Genomic DNA, 18,838 nt, shown 5'->3' with positions numbered 1-18,838 from the left:
ATGGCTGATGGTCTGGGAGTTTTTTCTCCTGATTGCAGTCTGCAGTTGTTTGAGCATCTTTCCCAGGAGGTCCTTTCCAAAACTGTCCATATATCCAATAGATCTGATGGTTACAGCAAGGATTCCTGTGAGACATTTTCCATGCAGCAAAAGATGGATTTCTGCTGGGGAGCCTAATAACCACACTTCCTTCTCTCCTAGAGTTGCACGTGGCACCCAGCTTCCCTCCCCTTACCCACCCAATGCTCTTGGGTCCGTATGGGACCATGAGGACTACAATGTGTGGCTCTGTGCCACAAGGTAGAGTTACAAAGCTGCAAGCCTAGCTGCTCGCCAGCTTTTAAACAAGGGATTGATAGCAGATCAAAAGGACTTGACAGCAGTAGAGGGCATCCAGATAAACCGGCTGATCCAGGTTGAGGAGTTGTGCAGTTTGTGATAGGAGCCCAAGGACTACCAGAAGCAGAATAAATAATACAGATGTGTCCACAGGGATCTTAAATCTTATCCGGAAGAGAAAAAAAAATCTGTCTTCAATAGAGTAACTGCTTCCTGAGCAGGTGAATTAATGCAGGATGAGATGCCAGACAACTAGAATAAAATGCTCTTGTGTGTTAATGCAACACTCCAAAAAAATCTTTCCCATGTAGGCAAGCCCTTATTCATACCTAATTTTGAAACGCAACCTTTCCTTGACATCAAAGGAGTTGCTTATCCATTATAATCTTTAAAAACGTCATCTGAATGGTGCGTTGCCTATATATGCCCATATGAAGCTTCACTTTGAAATGAAGTTTAAAATATCAACTTGAACCTGAAACCTGTGTTTCAGCAAAGGGAGGTATAATATATCAGTGTAGCTTGATTATTTTTTATTATTATTATTTTTTTTTCTTTTGACCTCTCCATTCTTGCTTATTAGATGGTCACCAAAGGCCGTTTGGCATCAGGTGCAGCCTTTTCCTAAAGGCATTGACACTAAAATCTGTGAAACCAAGGTACACTCTCTAGAAGAAATAGCCAAAATGGTTAAAATGCTGCTGTTAATTCCAGGTTTCCAAGGAACGCACAGTTGGATTTGGATCTTCTGCGTTTTGCAGCCTGCATCATCTTTCAGAATTTGTGCTTGTTTAGCAAATCTGGCCAGCATCCAGATTTGGGCAAATGTTGAATTAAGGAAGAGGATGGCACCTGCCCTCTGTAGCTTTACAGATTTACACCAAAACAACTTAATGTACTCCAGTATAAACCTTATCAAGCTTCCCTAATTAAGGGTTGGGGTTTTTGTTGTTGTTTTTGGGTTTTTTTAGTCCCTAGACGTAGATAACTGTCAACAGCTACTGCAAATTGGCTTTACCCCCAATGGTGGTATGAGCTGCTGATGTTAGAGAACCCTTTTTTGGATTAACTTTTTAGGTTTAACTTTTTGTCCTTTAATTTTTTTAAACTTGGTTTGACATCTGCACAGGTTTTGAAGGTAATCTTAAGCATTTCATTCTGTCCTTCCCCCCTTTACCCCCCTTTTCTGGTAATATATGCATAAATCTTGAGATGTAGAATGTCTGCCAGATCCCCACAAGCATCTGCGTGCACGTGAGCTCTAAAGGCGCACTGCATATTCCAGTCTTCAGTCGTAGAGCAGTCTTTTTGTGAAAAGCTTAGTCTTGTTTGTTGTCTAATCCGTCCTCCTTTTCTCTTTTCAGAGAAATGGAATGCCCGAATTACAGACTTGAGAAAACAGGTTGAAGAATTATTTGAAAGAAAATATGGTACGTGTTAAACTCCCTTCCAAACAGTTTCCTCTAGCCCTTTGAGATGGGAAGTCGCAACCTTTTGGCATGCGTCCTGTTGTTGGTTCTAGAGTGCACCAGGACTGACAGCATCAAGGGGTTAAATATCAAGTGTGACTTTAAAACCGGGGGTGGGGGGGAAAATATCTCTGCTTTTACAAAAACTTTGGCTAGCATTTTCAAACTCCGATGCCTTATTTGGGCACCTCTGTGTGAACCTTGATTTTCTTTTCTTTTATATCAGTCATCCTGAACATCCAGAGTTCTAACTCTAAATTTGGCCATCCATAATTGAAAGCTCAAGCTTTCCTCATAATATGATTGATCTTTCGTTAAATGGCATCCTTACATGAAATGGTCTTTTTATATCCGTTGCATTGAGGGACGGCAGGTGCTTGCTTACCAATAGTTGTTTGCTTAGATAAATTTGTCAGCAACTTCTGAAGGGAGAAGGAAGCACGTGTGTCAGACTGTGGGCCGTATTTCCACATGTGCATTTAAATATTTTTATGTCTTCCGGAGAGCAGATCAGTGACCTCTATTGAGCAAGGGTTGTTGCTTTATTTAAAAATTATGCTTATTTTTGATACCCTTTTGCTGTGATGTTACACAGAACTGAAGTTTTCACCAGCTATTAAGTAACCTGGACCACATTCTCAGCTGGCCTTAATCAGCCCTGGCTGAAACCAGGCTATGCTGAATAAAAGCTGTTGAGAATTTGACCCACAATATAACTTATTATACTAGAGAGCAGTTTTGATCTTAGTAGCGCCACTTAGTTTTTAATTAGGCAGTTTCTTGCAGACTGTCTAAAAGTTTCTTATAATTTCAGTGGTTACAGGGTTGCTCTTTGCTAGCTACCTGACTTGTTACATTGGGCCAGGTGCATGCTATAACTCCCATCTTTAGAGGTGGCCATATTTCAGTGGAGGGCAGAGAGACAATGTATCTGGTCAATTAAACTGACCTTATCTAGGGGAGATGTGTGCAAAAATATTTCAGTGAGTTATGGATGTCGAGAACTTTGTCTGCTGTTTGTAATATTATGTAAGCACTTTAGGCTAATTAAGTGAAAAATACTTTATATGGGTCAAGCATTGCTAAACTCTCTGTAGTAAATGGTAGACACATTGTTTTGTGTTTGGCTGTAAAATAAATGTAATCGTAAGACCATGTAAAAACAATTCCTTGGTTGATGAATGTGGACTTAAATAGTAGTAAATTTTCATTTTTTTTTAAAATCAAGTACCAAATATTGTAAGCTTTCAAACCTGGGAAGCATCACTTCAGACTGCACTGCTGATAGTATCTTTGCTCTGTCTGAAGATGAGAGAATCTGCTAAAACATTTTATTGATTTAAGAAAAATAAAGATTTTTCACTTGTAAAAACATATCTGTTGTTATTTATTTAGACAGGATTCCAGTGGTCATTCAGAAGTTGGTTTTCTTGGTGCTGTGTAGTGATTCAGAATTTGGTGATTTTCCTCCTCACCCTCCCTTCTCTGCTTCCCTGTGGCCATCTGGTCTCAAAAACTTGCTTCCTTCCTTGTCTTGGGTTTGCAATGCTTCTCAGCACTCATCTAGCACTACCTCCTTAGCGCTGTGGCCTCATCATTGGATAACTTGGCAGAGCTCTAAGATTAATAAATGTTCCCTTGTGAAGGATTAACACACGTGAAAAGTTTCAGGGAAGGGCATGCCACTCCATTTTATGGAATTTAGTTCTGAATATACGATGTGTTCTGTTTCCTTGAATCTTACGGACTTTGTTTCTTTTGCCTCGCTCCAGCTAGGGCCTGTAAGAACTGTATTTTTAATTAGACTCTGCAGTTTTTTCTAACGTTTTTAATTAGACTCTGCATCAGGATGTAGGACTAATACCTGAAGAACAGTAGAACCTGTATTCTCCACAGGGTTAGGTTCCTTAATCCCCCTGTGAAAATGAGGATTTGCAGAGTATCCAGTGGTTTTCACAGCATAGTAAATAGCTGAAGTGAAGTGCAACAGCTGTCTGTCTGCTGTGTTTTTTATTGCAAAGGGTGTCACTTCTCTATTTAGCTGTACAGGATAGCCAGTGAGCTCCAACTGATCAAAGTGGTGTCCTTTTGAATTAAAACCACCACAAATAACAGGGTGACCTGATCTTAATTCAGCAACTCAGTTGTAAATAGGTTGTGAACTATCCAGATCTAAATGAACCGAGCTGTGTTTTTTTTTCAAAGTTTCCTCAATTAACTTCTTGCGTCCGATTTTCATAGCAAGACTGTACACAATAAAACTCACCAAACTATTTACAGACCAGTCAGTAACAGAGTTCTTGTTGGTTGGGGTTTAGTCCGCATACCATTATGAATACAAAGCAACTAGCCCACTTGGCATTTGCAGACCATTACACTGTTCTCCAGTGTTTGCCAGTTGGGTATGTGGATGTGATTAATGTCCTTCTATTTGTAAAAATGTATTGAGCAGATTTTCTGTGTGAATGCACTGTTTGCTTTTCACTTCTTTTTTTTTTTTTCTCTCTCCAGATTTCATTACTCCAGTCCCTTTTTTTTGGCATTGGCTATAAAGGAGATATTTTGATTGCCGTATTAACTAATTAATTTCTTGCCTATAGTGGATCTTTATTAATTCACTTTAAAGACCCACAGATTTATTGTGTTCCTGACTCTTGCACACAAATAAGCACACTAGCAAAGTTCATAGCTGCTACATAGAACAATTCTTGACACTGCACAATGTATTAGTATGCAAATCCAAAGTAATGTGACCAGGTGCGGCCTGTTATAAACCTTTCGCTGAGAGTCTGGGGGAAAGAGGAGACCCCCACCTTTTTACATAGCTTACTGTGAATTGGAGAGGTTCTTATTAAAGCATATGTTAAAAGCATAAATTGCAAAATAAAGTGATTACATGTTTAGAAGTGATAGAAAGGTATTTAATGCCTGTATGCTTGCTTTTGCATTATTTCAGTTGGTGCTAAGCAAATAGGTTAGGTAGGTAACGAGTTATGCTAATGGTTTTATTTTTCCTTTACTTTAAAGCTCAAGCTATAAAAGCAAAAGGTCCGGTGTCTATCCCATATCCACTCTTCCAGTCGCACGTTGAAGACTTGTACGTAGAAGGATTGCCAGAAGGAATTCCTTTCCGACGGCCCTCCACCTATGGGATCCCTCGTCTTGAGAGGATACTACTGGCAAAGGAGCGGATACGGTTTGTGATAAAGAAGTAAGGAGCTTTGCATTTGTTACCACGTGTTACTATTTTGTATGTAGTGTGATCTCTCCCTGAGAATTTGAAGATTGGTTTCTACCAATAGATTACTCCTTGCCAGAGCTGCAAAGTAATAATTTCTAGTGTGCTGTGTTGCTCAGCTTAGTTATTGAGCCTTGTAAGCACCATCTAAGCACAGGTGTGATGTCACAAAGATGTTATTGTCAAGTAGGATCTTGTGTAGAAGTTAATTCAATTTGATGGACCAGATCCTCATTAGATGTAGTTTGATGTGACTCCTTTGTTCCCACACACTCAGCAACCCAAACAGAGTGGCTAGGCATGGGGTTTTGACAGTTCACCCCCATGGGTGAACCAGACCCAGGACTGTCTGAGGTTGGGGCTGATTATTGGCCCTGATCCCTGGATCTTGAATTGGACTCCGGGCTGTCTGGACTGGGGTTGATGATTACTGGGGACCTACCTAAATCATGGCAAGAAGGGTTTTTTGCAGCCCACTTGTGGCATGTGGAGCTGATTTCACTGATGGCAGAGAGGCCTAGGGGGAGGAGGGATGAGGTGGCAGCTTCTAATTTGAGAGCTGGCTGCCCTTCCTGTGGCCCTACCCTCAGTGCTGATTGATGGAAAGACCCTGGCGAGGGGAGGGTTGGGGAGGGACTAGAGGGCAGCCACAATCTTGTCTGCTGCCCCGCCAACTGGTGCCTTTCCCTCCTGGTAGTGAGGATAGCTGACTCTCACTTTATTTGTTGTTATTACTTTTTTTTGTTGTTGTTCATTTTGCGGACAATCCCAGATTGTGCTTTTTTTGAGAAATTGGCAATGTAGCAAGTTAAGTAGATCTCTAATGATCACCTAATTGTTAGCCTTCCCCCCCCCCCCCCCCCCCCCCCCCCCCGACGGTTCCAGGTCTGGATCCCAGGCTCTCCCTGCACTTGCAGGTAACAATGACTTGATTTGATCTCATCTGTTCCCCAATCCCAAGAATCATTCTTCCTTTCTGGCATGGGTGGCACGGCAGGAGGTATAATTATTGGCATTGGGGAATGGATCTCATTGTGGCATTAAATTAAAATGTGCCAGGGGCCCTGTTTTTCTCCAAAATGGTTTCAGGACTAAGATTTTAATACTGTACAGCAGTCCTTTTACTTTTTTACATCTTCTATTGTGTTTGATAACTAGAGTGAGTTAGAGAGAACAGCAGTTCTTTGTATTTAACGTTTGTCTTTGTTCTAGTGTGGAACAAAAGGTATTTGAAATTATATGCAACCAGTCATTGTGGTAAAATATCCATTTTTCAGATCAAAAAGTCAGATATTTATTTTGGATCTCTTCCTCTATTTCCACGGAAGTGACTGAGGAGTATATTCTGGCCTTTAGAAATTGTTCTATCTCCTTTGACAAAATCAGCATATTTTAACAAAAAAGTTTGCTGTAGATATAGCCAGAAGCTTTAGGAGTAAACCAGTGCTGGTATTAATTAGAATGAGATGCTGCAGATCCTGAATGTGTTTTTTTTAAACCTACATCTGTAACAAATAGTCGTATTTACTTTTTTAAAAATCTTTCAGACATGAGCTTTTGAATTCAACACGGGAAGATGTACCATTGGACAAACCAGTTGCAGGAGGTAAGACATACATTTTTTAGCCATCTTTCGGCGGTCTGAGTGGTGTGCACCTTGAGCGTCTTTCACGGTCTGGTACATGCTATTATTTGCTGATCATATACTGTAGAGAGGTCTCAAGTCCTCTTCCTGGAAATATTTTTGGAACTGTTATTAGTTATTCACGGTATTTGATCTCATTTAGAAAGGCAAGCACCTGATTAAATTTACAAGGTAGAAATAAAAGATGTTAGTTTCTACAGTTATGCCATTTTAGTGGTTAGAGAATTGTTTGGGGCCTAGAACATTTGAATTAATGTTGTACTCACTAAAAATGCAAGATTGGGTTATTTAGGAAAATATAATAATGCAGATGCTGGTTATCTAATGGCTGTGCAAAAGCTTTAATATTTTCTACGATTCTTTCTTTACCAGTAAATATTCAAAAAAATGCACACGTATTCTTTGGCTTCCATTCTTAAATCTGTTGCTAGAAATTGTCACTCAGTCGAGAATACAAACATGCATCTTCATTATAATCCACATCCATTTTTTCCAATTAATTTTTTCTCAAAAGTTGGAAGAGTAGGGCTTGCTGTGGAAAAAAGTTAATTTGCAGTTTGAAGCTGTGGTAGCATCTAGATATGTCCTCCTACCTCCCAGATGCTTTTTGTCAACTGTGAACTAAGAGAATGAATAAAGAATTTTTAATAATAAATATTGGAGAATTCCAGAGTTCAGGGAGCCTAGGAGGCACGAGAGCCTAGGACTAAGAATCTGTAATGGTGCACCTTACATATGTTCCATGTGGGCCATAGGCTACTATTTAAAGAAAATCAAATGTTAAGAAGTTATATTAAAACCAAACACTAAGGGTCTAAAAGAAGTAAAGCAAGTAAGAGTTAAGGATACTGTTTCATCCTGGACTATTTGTATGCAGGTATACCATCTCTCCTGCAGAGCTAAGTTACCAACTGCCCTAAAATTGTAAACAGCCCTCCTCCTTGCAAGACCAAATCTGAGTTGTTATAGGGACTTAATAGGTGACAGTATGCTAAACATACTTCCCTCCTTATTTCTGTGATGCTTAAAATTGTCCTTTTTTTTTGTTGTGGCATAATTCGATTAGTATGACTATTACAAGTCTCATGAAACCCTTGGGGTTGGGAAGACTAATAACAATACAATTCTTGTTGTCACTTGAGTTTACAGATTTGTAATTAATGAACACAATTAAGGAATGTTATCTTTGTTCTGTGTTACTGTTTATTATAGTGAAGGAAGAATGGTATGCCCGAATCACCAAGTTAAGAAAAATGGTAGATCAGCTTTTCTGTAAGAAATTTGGTAAGTGCACTTCTAGAATTTTAGGATTTTTGCATGGATTTATTTTTTTGTAGGTAGATTTCGTCTTGTGTATCTGTAAGAAGGCCCTTTGGAGATACAAATGTACGAGACCTCTGATGAAGGAAAACTTTGCAGATGCTTGAAATTCTGAAAGTTGAGAGAAAAAATGATCTTTTAGTGCTCTGTTTGTTTGATGGAGCAAATTCACAGTACACAAGTTACTTTTATGTGCCACTTCATTCACTGTGGCCCTCCTGAGATGAATATTGGAATATTTGCAGATGAGCATTTCCTTCAGCTTAAGGAACATGAAGCTCTGTAATAATAAAGAATGAAAAAAACCCCCAAAACAAAACTTAGTGTGGTACTGTATCAAAATAGTTTCAAACTCTGGGCCACATCTTGCTCTGACTCACCCGCCTGTGCAGGTCCATTGATATTAATTTGGCACTGCGTGCTGACTACCTGATGAAAAGAATACGAGAAATTAGAAGCATAGAATCTTAGAAAATTAGGGTTGAAAGGGATGTCTAAAGGTCATCTAGTCCAACCTCCTACCCAAAGCGGGACCAGCTCCAACTAGATCATCCCAGCCCAGTCTTAAAAATCTCCAAGGATGGAGATGCCACAACCTCTCTGGGTAATCTGTTCCAGTGCCTTATTGCCCTTCTAGTGAGAGAGTGTTTCCTAATATCTAACCTAAACTTCCCTTACTGCAACTTGAGACCGTTGCTCTTTGTTCTGTATCTGCTACCACCAAGAACAGTTTAGCTCCATCCTCTTTCGAACCCCGCTTCAGGTAGTGGAAGGCTGCTATTAAATCCCCTCAGTCTTCTTTAAACTAAATAAGCCCAGTTCCTTCAGCCTCTTCTCAGAAGTCACGTATCCCAGCCCCCTAACCATTTTGGTTGCTCTTCGCTGAAGTCTTTCCAATTACATCCTTTCTGTAGTTTGGGGCCCAAAACTGGACATGGTACTCCAGATGAGGCCTCATCAATGCCCAGTAGAGGAGAATAATCACTTCCCTTGATCTGCTGGCAACACTCCTAGCAGCCTTGGGAACAAGGGCACACTCTTGGCTCCTTTTCAGCTGCTTTTCTGCTGTAACCCCCCAGGTCCTTTTCTGCAGAGCTGCTGCTTAGCCAGTCAGTCCCCAGCCTGTACTGATGCATTGGATTGTTCTGTCCTAAGTGCAGGACTTTGTACTTATTGAACCTCATGAGAGTTATTTTGGTCCAATCCTCCAATTTGTCTAGGACTCTCTGAATCCTAGCCCTATCCTCCAACGTATCAACTACCCCCTTCACCTTTAGTATCAACTGCAAACTTGCTGAGGGTGCACTCCGTCCCATATTCTAATGAAAATATTGAACAAAACCAGCCCCAGGACCAACCCCTGGGGCACTCCACTGGATACCAGCTACCAACTAGACGTGGAACCACTGACTACTACCCACTGAGCCCTATGGTCCAGCTAGTTTTCTGTCTACCTTACAGTCCATTCATCCAACCTATACTTCCTTAGCTTGCCTTTGAGAATGTTGTGGGAGTTGGTATGAGAAGCCTTGCTAAAATTGAGGTACACCACATCCACTGGTCTCTTCGCATCCACAGAGCCAGTCCTTTCATCGTAGAAGGCAATCAGGTTGGTTAGGCATGACTTGCCCTTGGTGAATCAATACCGACTGTTCCTAATCCCTTTCTTCTGCCCCAAGTGCTTTGAGATGGATTCCTTGAGGACTTGCTCTATGATTTTTCCAAGGACTGAGGTGAGGCTTACTGATCTGCAGTTCCCTGGATCCTTCTTTTTTCCTTTCTTAAATATGGCACTATATTTGTCCTTTTCCAGTTGCCCAGGACCTCTCCTGCTTGCCATGGGCATGTCCACGCATGTAGGTATGTGCGCTTGCAGCAGCTCAGATAGGAGTGGCACAAATTTGTGCTGCAGATTTTTGCTTCGACTCACTTGCCTGGACATGCACTTTGGTGTGTGGAGCATGTTGTGCCACTTGGGGCAAACTGACCCTTCCCCAGGTCCTCTCAGATCTGCAGCCAGGGGGAGCAAGAGACTGGGGCTAGCACCTCTGGGCCCAGTCAATTTTTATCTGGGGACACTACTCCTTGTGCCAGCTGGACTGCTGAACCACCCTAGCCTGGACTAGCCCCTGCACCCTCTACCCACTGCAGCAGTCTGGCAGTGGGGGCTGCTGCCTGGCTGTGACCTTCTGCCACCTGCAACAGCATCCACCCCCTTGGACCTGTGGCCCCATGGCTGCATGCCTGCCAGACCCAGATGCGGTGCCCCTGCTCTGCCATATCACTCAGAAGATGTGCTTCTTGTGGTGGCCCACTTTGAACTGTCAAAGCATGTCATCTTGGCCCCAAATGGCTGAGAGGTCAGCCACTTTGTCTGCCCTCCAGCTGGGTCCCCAGTGCTGGCCCTGGACAGTCTCTTCTGCCCAGGTCTTGCCACTTGTCTCACCAGCAGAGGTCCTGGTGTTTCCTGTTTAAACATTGCAATTCTCTCATTAAAATACCCAAAATAGTGTTATTCTGCTATTAAAATGAAACACTACTATATGTAGAGATAAGTTGGGCAGTGTTTTATGACATATTTACAAGTTTAAAGCAATTTGGAAACCAACCAGTGCCTCTATCATCATAATAAATGGATTCTAAATATCTATACACTTTGGCATTTACTTTTGGGTTTTCTGTCATGGAAAAATCAGGACTGTCCCTACCCCTTTCACTCACCAGGATGTGCATTGCTGAGCAGCACTGATATGCCAGTGCCCTGCCCCTGCTATTGCCTCTCACTCTCAACCCATAGCCCCACCAGTGCCCCTCACTCCTGACTCGCAGTGCCTGCCTGCCCCCACTAGCTTTCTCCCAGCTGCAACTCTTTTCCAGCACCAGGACATAAGTCCAGCTGCAGCTGTCCCACCTGCTGCTTTGTGGCTTTGAGCAGTACCAGCCCTTGCTGTTCTGCTCCCTGCCCCATGCTGTCCCTGGGAAGCCCTTGACTGGGGATCAGGGACTGAGCTAGGCCCTTTCATAGATTCATAGATGCTAGGGTCGGAGGGGACCTCAACAGATCATGGAGTCCGAACCCCTGCCTAGGCAGGAAAGAACGCTGGGGTCAGATGACCCCAGCCAGATGCCTATCCAGCCTTCTCTTAAAGACCCCCAAGGTAGGGGAAAGCACCACGTCCTTTGGAAGTCCACTCCAAATTTTGGCCACCCTTACCGTGAAGAAGTTTTTCCTGATATCTAGCCTAAATCTGCTCTCTGTCGGTTTGTGACCACTGTTCCTTGTTACCCCAAGAGGCGCCCTGGTGAACAGAGCACCTCCGATGCCTTGCTGCATCCTCTTAATCAATTTGTAGGCGGCCACAAGATCACCTCTCAGCCTTCATTTGCAGAAGCTGAAGAGGTCCAGGTCCCTCATACTGTCCTCATAGGTCTTGTCCCATAAGCCCCTAACCATATGAATGGCCCTCCTCTGGACCCTCAACATCCTTCTTGAAGTACGGCACACAAGACTGGATACAATACTCCAACTGTGGTCTGACCAGTGAGGGGAAGTATCACCTCCTTGGTTCTATTTGTTATGCATCTGCTGATGTATGATAAAGTGCAGTTAGCTTTGCTGATGATTTCATCACACTGACAGCTCATGTTCATCTTGGAGTCTGCTATGACGCCGAGATCCCCCTAGTTAACCACTCCAGCACTTGCACCAGGAAGTTGTCCCCAACACTCCAAAAACTGCCTGGATTGCCTGCTCACTGCTGTATTGCCCTTTCAGCACATATCAGGGTGACTTGAAGTCCCCCCTGAGAACCAGGGCCTATGATCGGGAAATTTCTGCTAGCTGTTCAAAGAAAGCCTCATCCACCACTTCTTCCTGGTCTGGCAGTCTTTAGCAGACCCCCACCATGACATCACCCTTGTTGCTTTCCCCTCTGGCCCTAACCCAGAGACTTTCAACAGGCCTATCTCCAGCTTCATACAGTGTAACTCGTACAGAGCATCTTTTCTTCCTCCTCCCCTGCCTGTCCTTCCTAAACTGTTTACCCATCCGTGACAGTGCTCCAGTCATGCAAGCTATCCCACCACGTTTTTGTTATTCCAATTATGTCATAGTTCTGTGACTGTGCAGTGACCTCCAGTTCTTCCTGCTTGTTTCTTAGGCTCTGTGCATTCATGTGCAGGTACCTAAGATTACTAGCTGATTGCCTTGATTTTCTCAGGAAGAATGAGAAAGTCTCCCTTGTTGGACCATCCCGTTTTGAGTGTCTTACAACTTTGGAGTTCAGTGAATTTGGATATTCTTTGCTGTGACATCTTTAAGCATTTATTAACATAATGGCCCAGAATTGTAGCAGCACTTTTTATAGAAATATGATCTGAAGTGGTGAGTCATTGGATTCATCATGTTGAATTTTTGTTCCGACAGCTGAGGCACTGGGCAGTACTGAGCCTAAGGCTGTACCATATCAGAAGTTTGAAGCGCACCCCAACGATCTCTACGTAGAAGGTCTTCCTGAGAACATTCCATTTAGGAGCCCATCCTGGTATGGAATTCCTCGGCTGGAGAAAATCATTCAAGTGGGCAACAGAATAAAATTTATAATCAAAAGGTGGGTGACCATTTTAAGGCATAACATGAAGAAAGCAAGAGACTGATGAGATCACAAAACAAGCATTCAGCTTTGTAAAGCCAAGTATTTGCCAACTACAAAGAATACTGGTGTCTGAGATTCAGGCAGAAATCTTGTATATGCATATAGTACCTTGCCTGGGTTGATGGCAATGTGAAATAAGTAATACTAAAATCAAAATGTAGATTCATAAGACGGAAAGAGCTTATCATTTAGAAACTGCATGAACAGTTGGGTTATCTGCATTTTAATTACAGGCCAGAACTACTAACTCTCAGTCCAACAGAAGTTACTCAGCCAAGATCAAATACGCCAGGTAAGATGCATATTGCATGCAAGTTTTCTCCTTAGCTTTCCCTATATCATATCCAAACACCTGTATCATGGAATACCACCACCAGAATGATTTTTTGTGAAGTCTGTGCATGAAAAAATGGCTCAACCTGTATAAATATGGGAGAAATTCTTTTAAGTAAAGTACCTGCACTTAACTTGAAGGAGTTTTTAATATCTTGTTTGGTTAGAAATTACCTACAAGATGTTTTCCACTCTCTTTGATAAATATATTTTAATTGAAAGGAAATTTAACCTTCTTTGCTTTGCTTAACAGGGTGCATGGGGGCAGCTTGGGGGTTACAGGGAGCTGCTGAAAGTAAATTTTGAGCCGTATATCCTGGTCTGGTGGTGATGGGGGGAGCTGGTGTGCTTTCTGTGAGGTTTCTAAAAGACTAACATGGACATAATTGAAGATCTTCTAAAACGGATGATCAGCCTGTGGCATATTGCCATAATGGCACAGCCTACACATGTGGCATGTGGCAGATTGGGGAGAGAGCAAGGAGAAAGCCACAGATAAGGCAGGGAGCAGAAACCAGAACAACAGATCAGGCAGGGGAAGGGAGATGGGTGTTGCACTCAGGGAGGGCACAGGGCTTAATTTGTGACATACGTGCCGAAAAGGTTGGCTCTCACTGTTATAAAATATTATGGATGGTGGCTAGCTAATCACTGAGGGCATTCAAAGCGAAACGGATCTGTTTTAAGACATTGGAAAACTTCAGTGGCCAAGAAGAACTATTAGAGCCTGTTCAAAAGTCCACTGAAATCAATGAGCTTGTTTCCGTCTTGGTTGGACTTTGGATCAGCATCTTAATTGTTTATGGAATTCTGTTGACCTCTTTGAGTGAAGGAGAAAATCCAGATAAATCTTTCAGGATTTCTTTTTTTTTAAATACCTGAAGCAAGGAGACCACCTGGAAATGGCAATACAGATGTTCTTAAAAGTTCATTAATCATTTTCTTGCTATATATAGCATGTAATTCAGACCTGGCTGTTTCATTGAAGAAGGTGAGTCCTTGAATGGTTATAACACAGGACGGAGAACTGTGGCCTCTTATATTCCATTCCATTGGCACATTCTTTGGATAAGTGGTGTGTGATTTGGGGAGCCAAAAATGCCTACAGTTTTCACCCATGCTGAAAAAGAGAGCGAGAGAGAACTGAATCATGTTAATCATGTTGCTTGTGGCACTTTTTTGACTGTTCAGCCGCCGTGCTGATGGGCTAGGAATGAGAGCCTTCAGGAATAGAATTCTCTTAGCCTCCGCAAACCCGTGAGGGATGCAGGATCTTCCAGACAGCAGCATTGCACCATTTAATTTATTAAAAACTATTAAATGTGCTGGGATCATAAGGTCAGTGGTGCCATATTTGTCCACCATTGTTTTTTTACAAGTTGATGAAGTACATCTTAGTTGATGAGCTTTATTTGCTATAGAACCACAAAAAAGAACATTTCCCTAAGTAGAATGCAGAGCTTTCTCTTTCCTGCAGATGTTTGCCAGCAGTGTAAGTAGTATTCTTGTATTATCCAAACATATTGTGGATTTCTCTTGCTTTTTTAGGGTTAAGGCATATGTTGAGGTGGGTTAGTTCAGTGCGACATAGTATAAAATGTAGACTTGCAGAGGTAGGCAGCATCTGATTTCAGTCTTGCTGCCAAAGCTCCAACTTGTCCTACTGTACAACATAACTGGCAGGCTGACAGAGCTGTAACAGTAAGTCGGAACAATATCAGTAAAATACTCCATCTCTGATTAGCATCATACTGGGAGAACTGGCAAGCAGCAATAATCACTATTTAAAAAAGCAGCCAGTTAAAATGTTCAGAATGACCTGCTGATTTCTCCCTGGTTATTACATCTGTCGTCAGCTGCTAGCAAAAGGTCTGGTGCTGCCAGTACTTACAAAACATTACCTGTGCTAGTATCCAGGGCATAAGGTAAGACTTAATAAGATCAGAAAAAATGTTACGTTAGGCTTGCAATACAATGAAAACTACTGGATCTAGAATTATTTCCTGGCCTTTAGTCCTGAGGCTTACCTGGGAAACATCTGCCCTATCAGTGTCACAGTTATTGTTAAAGAAGACTACATTTCAGAACACTCATATCAGTGTGTTGGTTTTTTTAATGCAAGAGATTCTAGTTTTGTGAAGTAATTTAAGGACCAGTAGGAGGAAGTACTGCACAGGCCAGTATTTGTGTGTGTGTTGGGGGAATGTGTGTATATTTTAAATCTCCAGGTATGCTTTGGGCTAATGCAAATCAAAGCAATGGGGTCTGTTTGGCTGTAAAATATCTCTTTGAGTCTGCAAACAACTTAATTTTTTGTGCTACATGTGCCTTTGAGCTGGAAAGATTAAAAAAAAAATACACTCTTTAGTCTCTTTCTGTTTCCCCTATTAGAGCCCTGGCGTGCAAATACCTTGTAAAGATGTGTGGTAACAGATTGGGGCATGTGTGGGGAAAATTAATGTATGCCATTAATGATGGCAAGTATTAACATTCCTTGGTTTTGTAATTGAAAGAGTTGGAAGTAGAACTGGTCAACTAATTTTTTAGTTGTGGAATAAAATGAAAGGGTATAGATGAAATTCTTGTTTCCTGCTGCTGCCTTCTTCTTGGGTCTAAGTTAGCAAATGGGCAGCTGGCTGGTTCTCTAGTCAGTGACTTTCATTTATAGTAAAAGCAGGATTGAAAAGGATTTTTTATGTTAATCAAAATATAGAACAAAACGCTCCATAAACTTCGTGTTCTGTTCTAAAGATTTATTTTCTTATTTTTGTGTACTGAAATGCATTAACATTTTCACCTGTGTCAAAGCTACTAAAATAATTCCTTCCTGCATCTGAAGGTGCAGAAGGATAAATTTGCCCACTTGGGACAAAGTGATTGAAACTTTTAATCACGTTAAACTATATGTTGCAATCAGTATACTCAGGGGATTATGCATGTCATTTCAATTACCATTACGAAGCAATACACATGCAAGCCTTTATACACAAAAATATGATTGTTTGCTTTGGAGAGTAGAAAAAAAATCTGCATACACAGTTTTCAGATTCTAGCTATGAAAGAAATAGTTAGGAGCACTGCTTTATCCCAGTAATCCGGTACAAATCAATAACATGCATTTATTTTTGAATTTCAGTCAAAGAAGACTGGAATGTCAGAATCACAAAACTAAGGAAGCAAGTAGAAGAAATATTTAATATGAAATTTGGTAAGTTCAACCTTGACTGAACTGTCTTATAATCGGGATTCTGGTTTTCTCTGTTTAAAAATTGCAAATTGTGTGATTTTAAAAATGCCAACTCTCTGACTAAAAAAACCCCAAATTCACATTTTTTTCCATGATTTAAAATATGTATTAAAATATACATAGTGCCATGAGGTCAGGGACCTAAATATGCAGCCCCCTGCCACCCGCAGCAGTGCCCAAGACCTGGCTGCTGCCTGTGGGAGATGGCGGCTGCTGCAGTGGAGTGCAGAGCCTGGCTCCCCTTCCCCCAGGGGTGGCATGGCTGGAGTAGAGACTTGGGGAGTCTGTAGCTGGAGTGGAGCCCACTGCAGGCTTAGGGCTCCCTGCCCTGCTGCCTTTCCCCTGGGGGGCCTCTGGAGCTGAGTGGGCAAAATTTGGTGGGGCAGGGAGGCTCGGTGCCTCCAGTGTGAGCCGCACACCACTGTAGCGAGGTGCCCCCTGCCCGCCTGGCAGCAGTGAGGGGCACAAATCTGCGTCACCACCCCTGCTGCTGCTGGGAGGGCAGGGGCCGCCTCACTATGGTGGCCTGGGGCTTTTGGTGGTGGCACTGACCTTCTCCACCCATCTGTGCCACCTGCTGCCCGCTAGGCTGCGGAGGCCTCAGGGGCAGGGCAGCAGGGTGGGGAGCCCCGAGCCCGCAGAAGGCAGTCTGTGCCTGCCCTGTGCACAAATCTGGGGGGGCATGGCCCTCATACCCTTCCCTGGGAATGTGTGCAGTGGTGGGGAGCCAGCCGGAATGACAACTGGAATGAAATCACTCTCCTCTGAGCCTGTGAATCATCATTGCATTTTTATTTTCAGCCCAAGCCCTAGGGCTTTCGGAGGCGGTGAAAGTTCCCTATCCTGTATTTGAGTCAAACCCCGAGTACTTGTACGTTGAAGGCTTGCCAGAAGGAATCCCTTTCCGAAGTCCCACATGGTTTGGAATTCCACGTCTTGAAAGAATTGTCCGTGGCAGTGGCAAGATCAAATTTGTTGTTAAAAAGTAAGTTTGCGCTGTTTTTGCTGCTGATTTCTAAGATTACTTAAAAATCATCCTGAGGATTTGGGCCCGAAGTGCTACCTAAAGCTTTTCTTTCATAAAGCACAATGAATAATTTTGCACATGCACTTTCTCTCCCAAAATGATAGGTGTTCCCTTTTTAAATGTCATTAAATTGGGTATGTAAGTGAGTAGGCAGCGTATACCTTGTGGAAGGCAATAGTCTTGTGTTCTGAAGATTTTTGTTTCCTTGAATAAATACAAAAAGTAAGTTACCTTAATATGTAGCTTTACTTTTTTTAACACTGTCTATTACATAATGGGTGTCAAAATAACCTGAACTCCCAGGCTGGATCCCGATGCCAGGGAGCCTCCAGGGTTAATGGTGGCCGCATGGGTTTCATGCAGTCAGCATGCATGCCCACTGTGGCTCTGTAGCTGGGAATTTGGCAACGGGCCTCAGGCCCTTTGGGAGCCCTGCAGGTTGTATGTTTGACACCATTGTATTGCATTATATAGAGACTCTCCTGGGCTTTATGATGCAGAAATCTTTAGGAAACATACTTTGTCCACTGTGCTTTCCTGAATCCCAACAGATATGCAGATATTTCACTCCTTTTCTTGCCTGCCGCTTACTGGGTTGCATTCTATTTTACATTTTGTTTAATTTTTAGGCCAGAGCTTGTCACTTCCTATTTACCTCCTGGATTGGCTAGTAAAATAAACACTACAGGTAAGTGGCTAAGCATTATACGTTGCCTTCAGCTCAGCAGCCCATGAAAGGCATTACATTTGTCAGGAAATGCACCCTTTTCCCAACACAAAAAAGTAAGCATACAGGGAAAGGATGGGGGTGTGAGAGAGTTGCCTGGATTCCTGATAGTCTGCCCAGCAGTGCATTGTCAGTGCACCTAGTATTGCTGCCTCCTGCCTGGTCCAGGATTAAGGGACTGGGTATGGGGTGCCTTTGGCATCTTATCAGCCAATTGGCACAAGTTGGAAGGGAGCAGCTGTGTCCAGGACCTGGGGCTGCTCCTGTTGGGTCCTACCAGCCAGCTGGTTGGTGGGACAAGGCAGGGAGTATGTGTTCCAGTTGAGCAGCCAGCAGAGTTCCAGCTCTGCTGGTCAGTGTACTCGTTCCCTGCTAGGTGTTTTGGCTGGGCGGCAGGCTCCCCCCAGCAGTGCTGCCTGGGCTGCCACACCATGGGCATTTGACAGATGCATTAGGAAGCTGTATTCCCACAGCTAGAGCATGCACAAGACGCAGTGTTCTGGCCATGGTCCTTAGGTATAGCTCAGTTCCGGCAGGCAGGGCCAACAACTAGAGCCCTGCTTTCCCCCTGCCCTTTGAACACTCTGGTACTGCTCAAAGAGCTGTGTGGTGTTATGCCACTTGAACAGTAGCAGGCAGCAGGGGTACAGTTCAAGCAGTGGCACCATTCAGCCCCACCCCTTGCATGGTCCTGGGGAGACCTAGGACCGCTATCCCTCTGCCCCTTGTATGGTTCTTGGCCTCTGCAAGGGGTTAGAGGAATACCTAGAGGTAGGAGAAGGGGAGAAGTTCTCCTTGTCCTTGTCTCCCTGGGGGATCTCTTTGGCTACTTCTGTTT

General features: G+C 42.9%; 1 protein-coding gene across 10 annotated transcripts in view; it reads left to right on the top strand.

Annotated features, from left to right (window-relative positions):
* GTF2I (general transcription factor IIi) overlaps window positions 1-18,838 on the top strand; it is a 101,987-nt gene that overhangs the window by 53,371 nt on the left and 29,778 nt on the right. For 9 of the 10 annotated variants that reach the window (XM_014608043.3, XM_014608040.3, XM_014608037.3 and 6 more), the window contains 9 exons: window positions 1,704-1,769; window positions 4,836-5,019; window positions 6,594-6,652; window positions 7,904-7,975; window positions 12,438-12,621; window positions 12,900-12,958; window positions 16,136-16,207; window positions 17,048-17,231; window positions 17,903-17,961. In XM_014608043.3, coding sequence (XP_014463529.1) covers window positions 1,704-1,769; window positions 4,836-5,019; window positions 6,594-6,652; window positions 7,904-7,975; window positions 12,438-12,621; window positions 12,900-12,958; window positions 16,136-16,207; window positions 17,048-17,231; window positions 17,903-17,961 — 939 coding nt within the window. The remainder of the gene's footprint in view (window positions 1-1,703; window positions 1,770-4,835; window positions 5,020-6,593; window positions 6,653-7,903; window positions 7,976-12,437; window positions 12,622-12,899; window positions 12,959-16,135; window positions 16,208-17,047; window positions 17,232-17,902; window positions 17,962-18,838) is intronic. The other variant, XM_014608041.3, reaches the window with a different exon arrangement.

Source organism: Alligator mississippiensis, chromosome 14 (assembly GCF_030867095.1).
Source record: "Alligator mississippiensis isolate rAllMis1 chromosome 14, rAllMis1, whole genome shotgun sequence".
NCBI classification, from domain to species: Eukaryota; Metazoa; Chordata; order Crocodylia; family Alligatoridae; genus Alligator; species Alligator mississippiensis.
The sequence above is the reverse complement of the archived record's forward strand: the minus strand, read 5'-3'. Positions and strand labels throughout refer to the sequence as shown.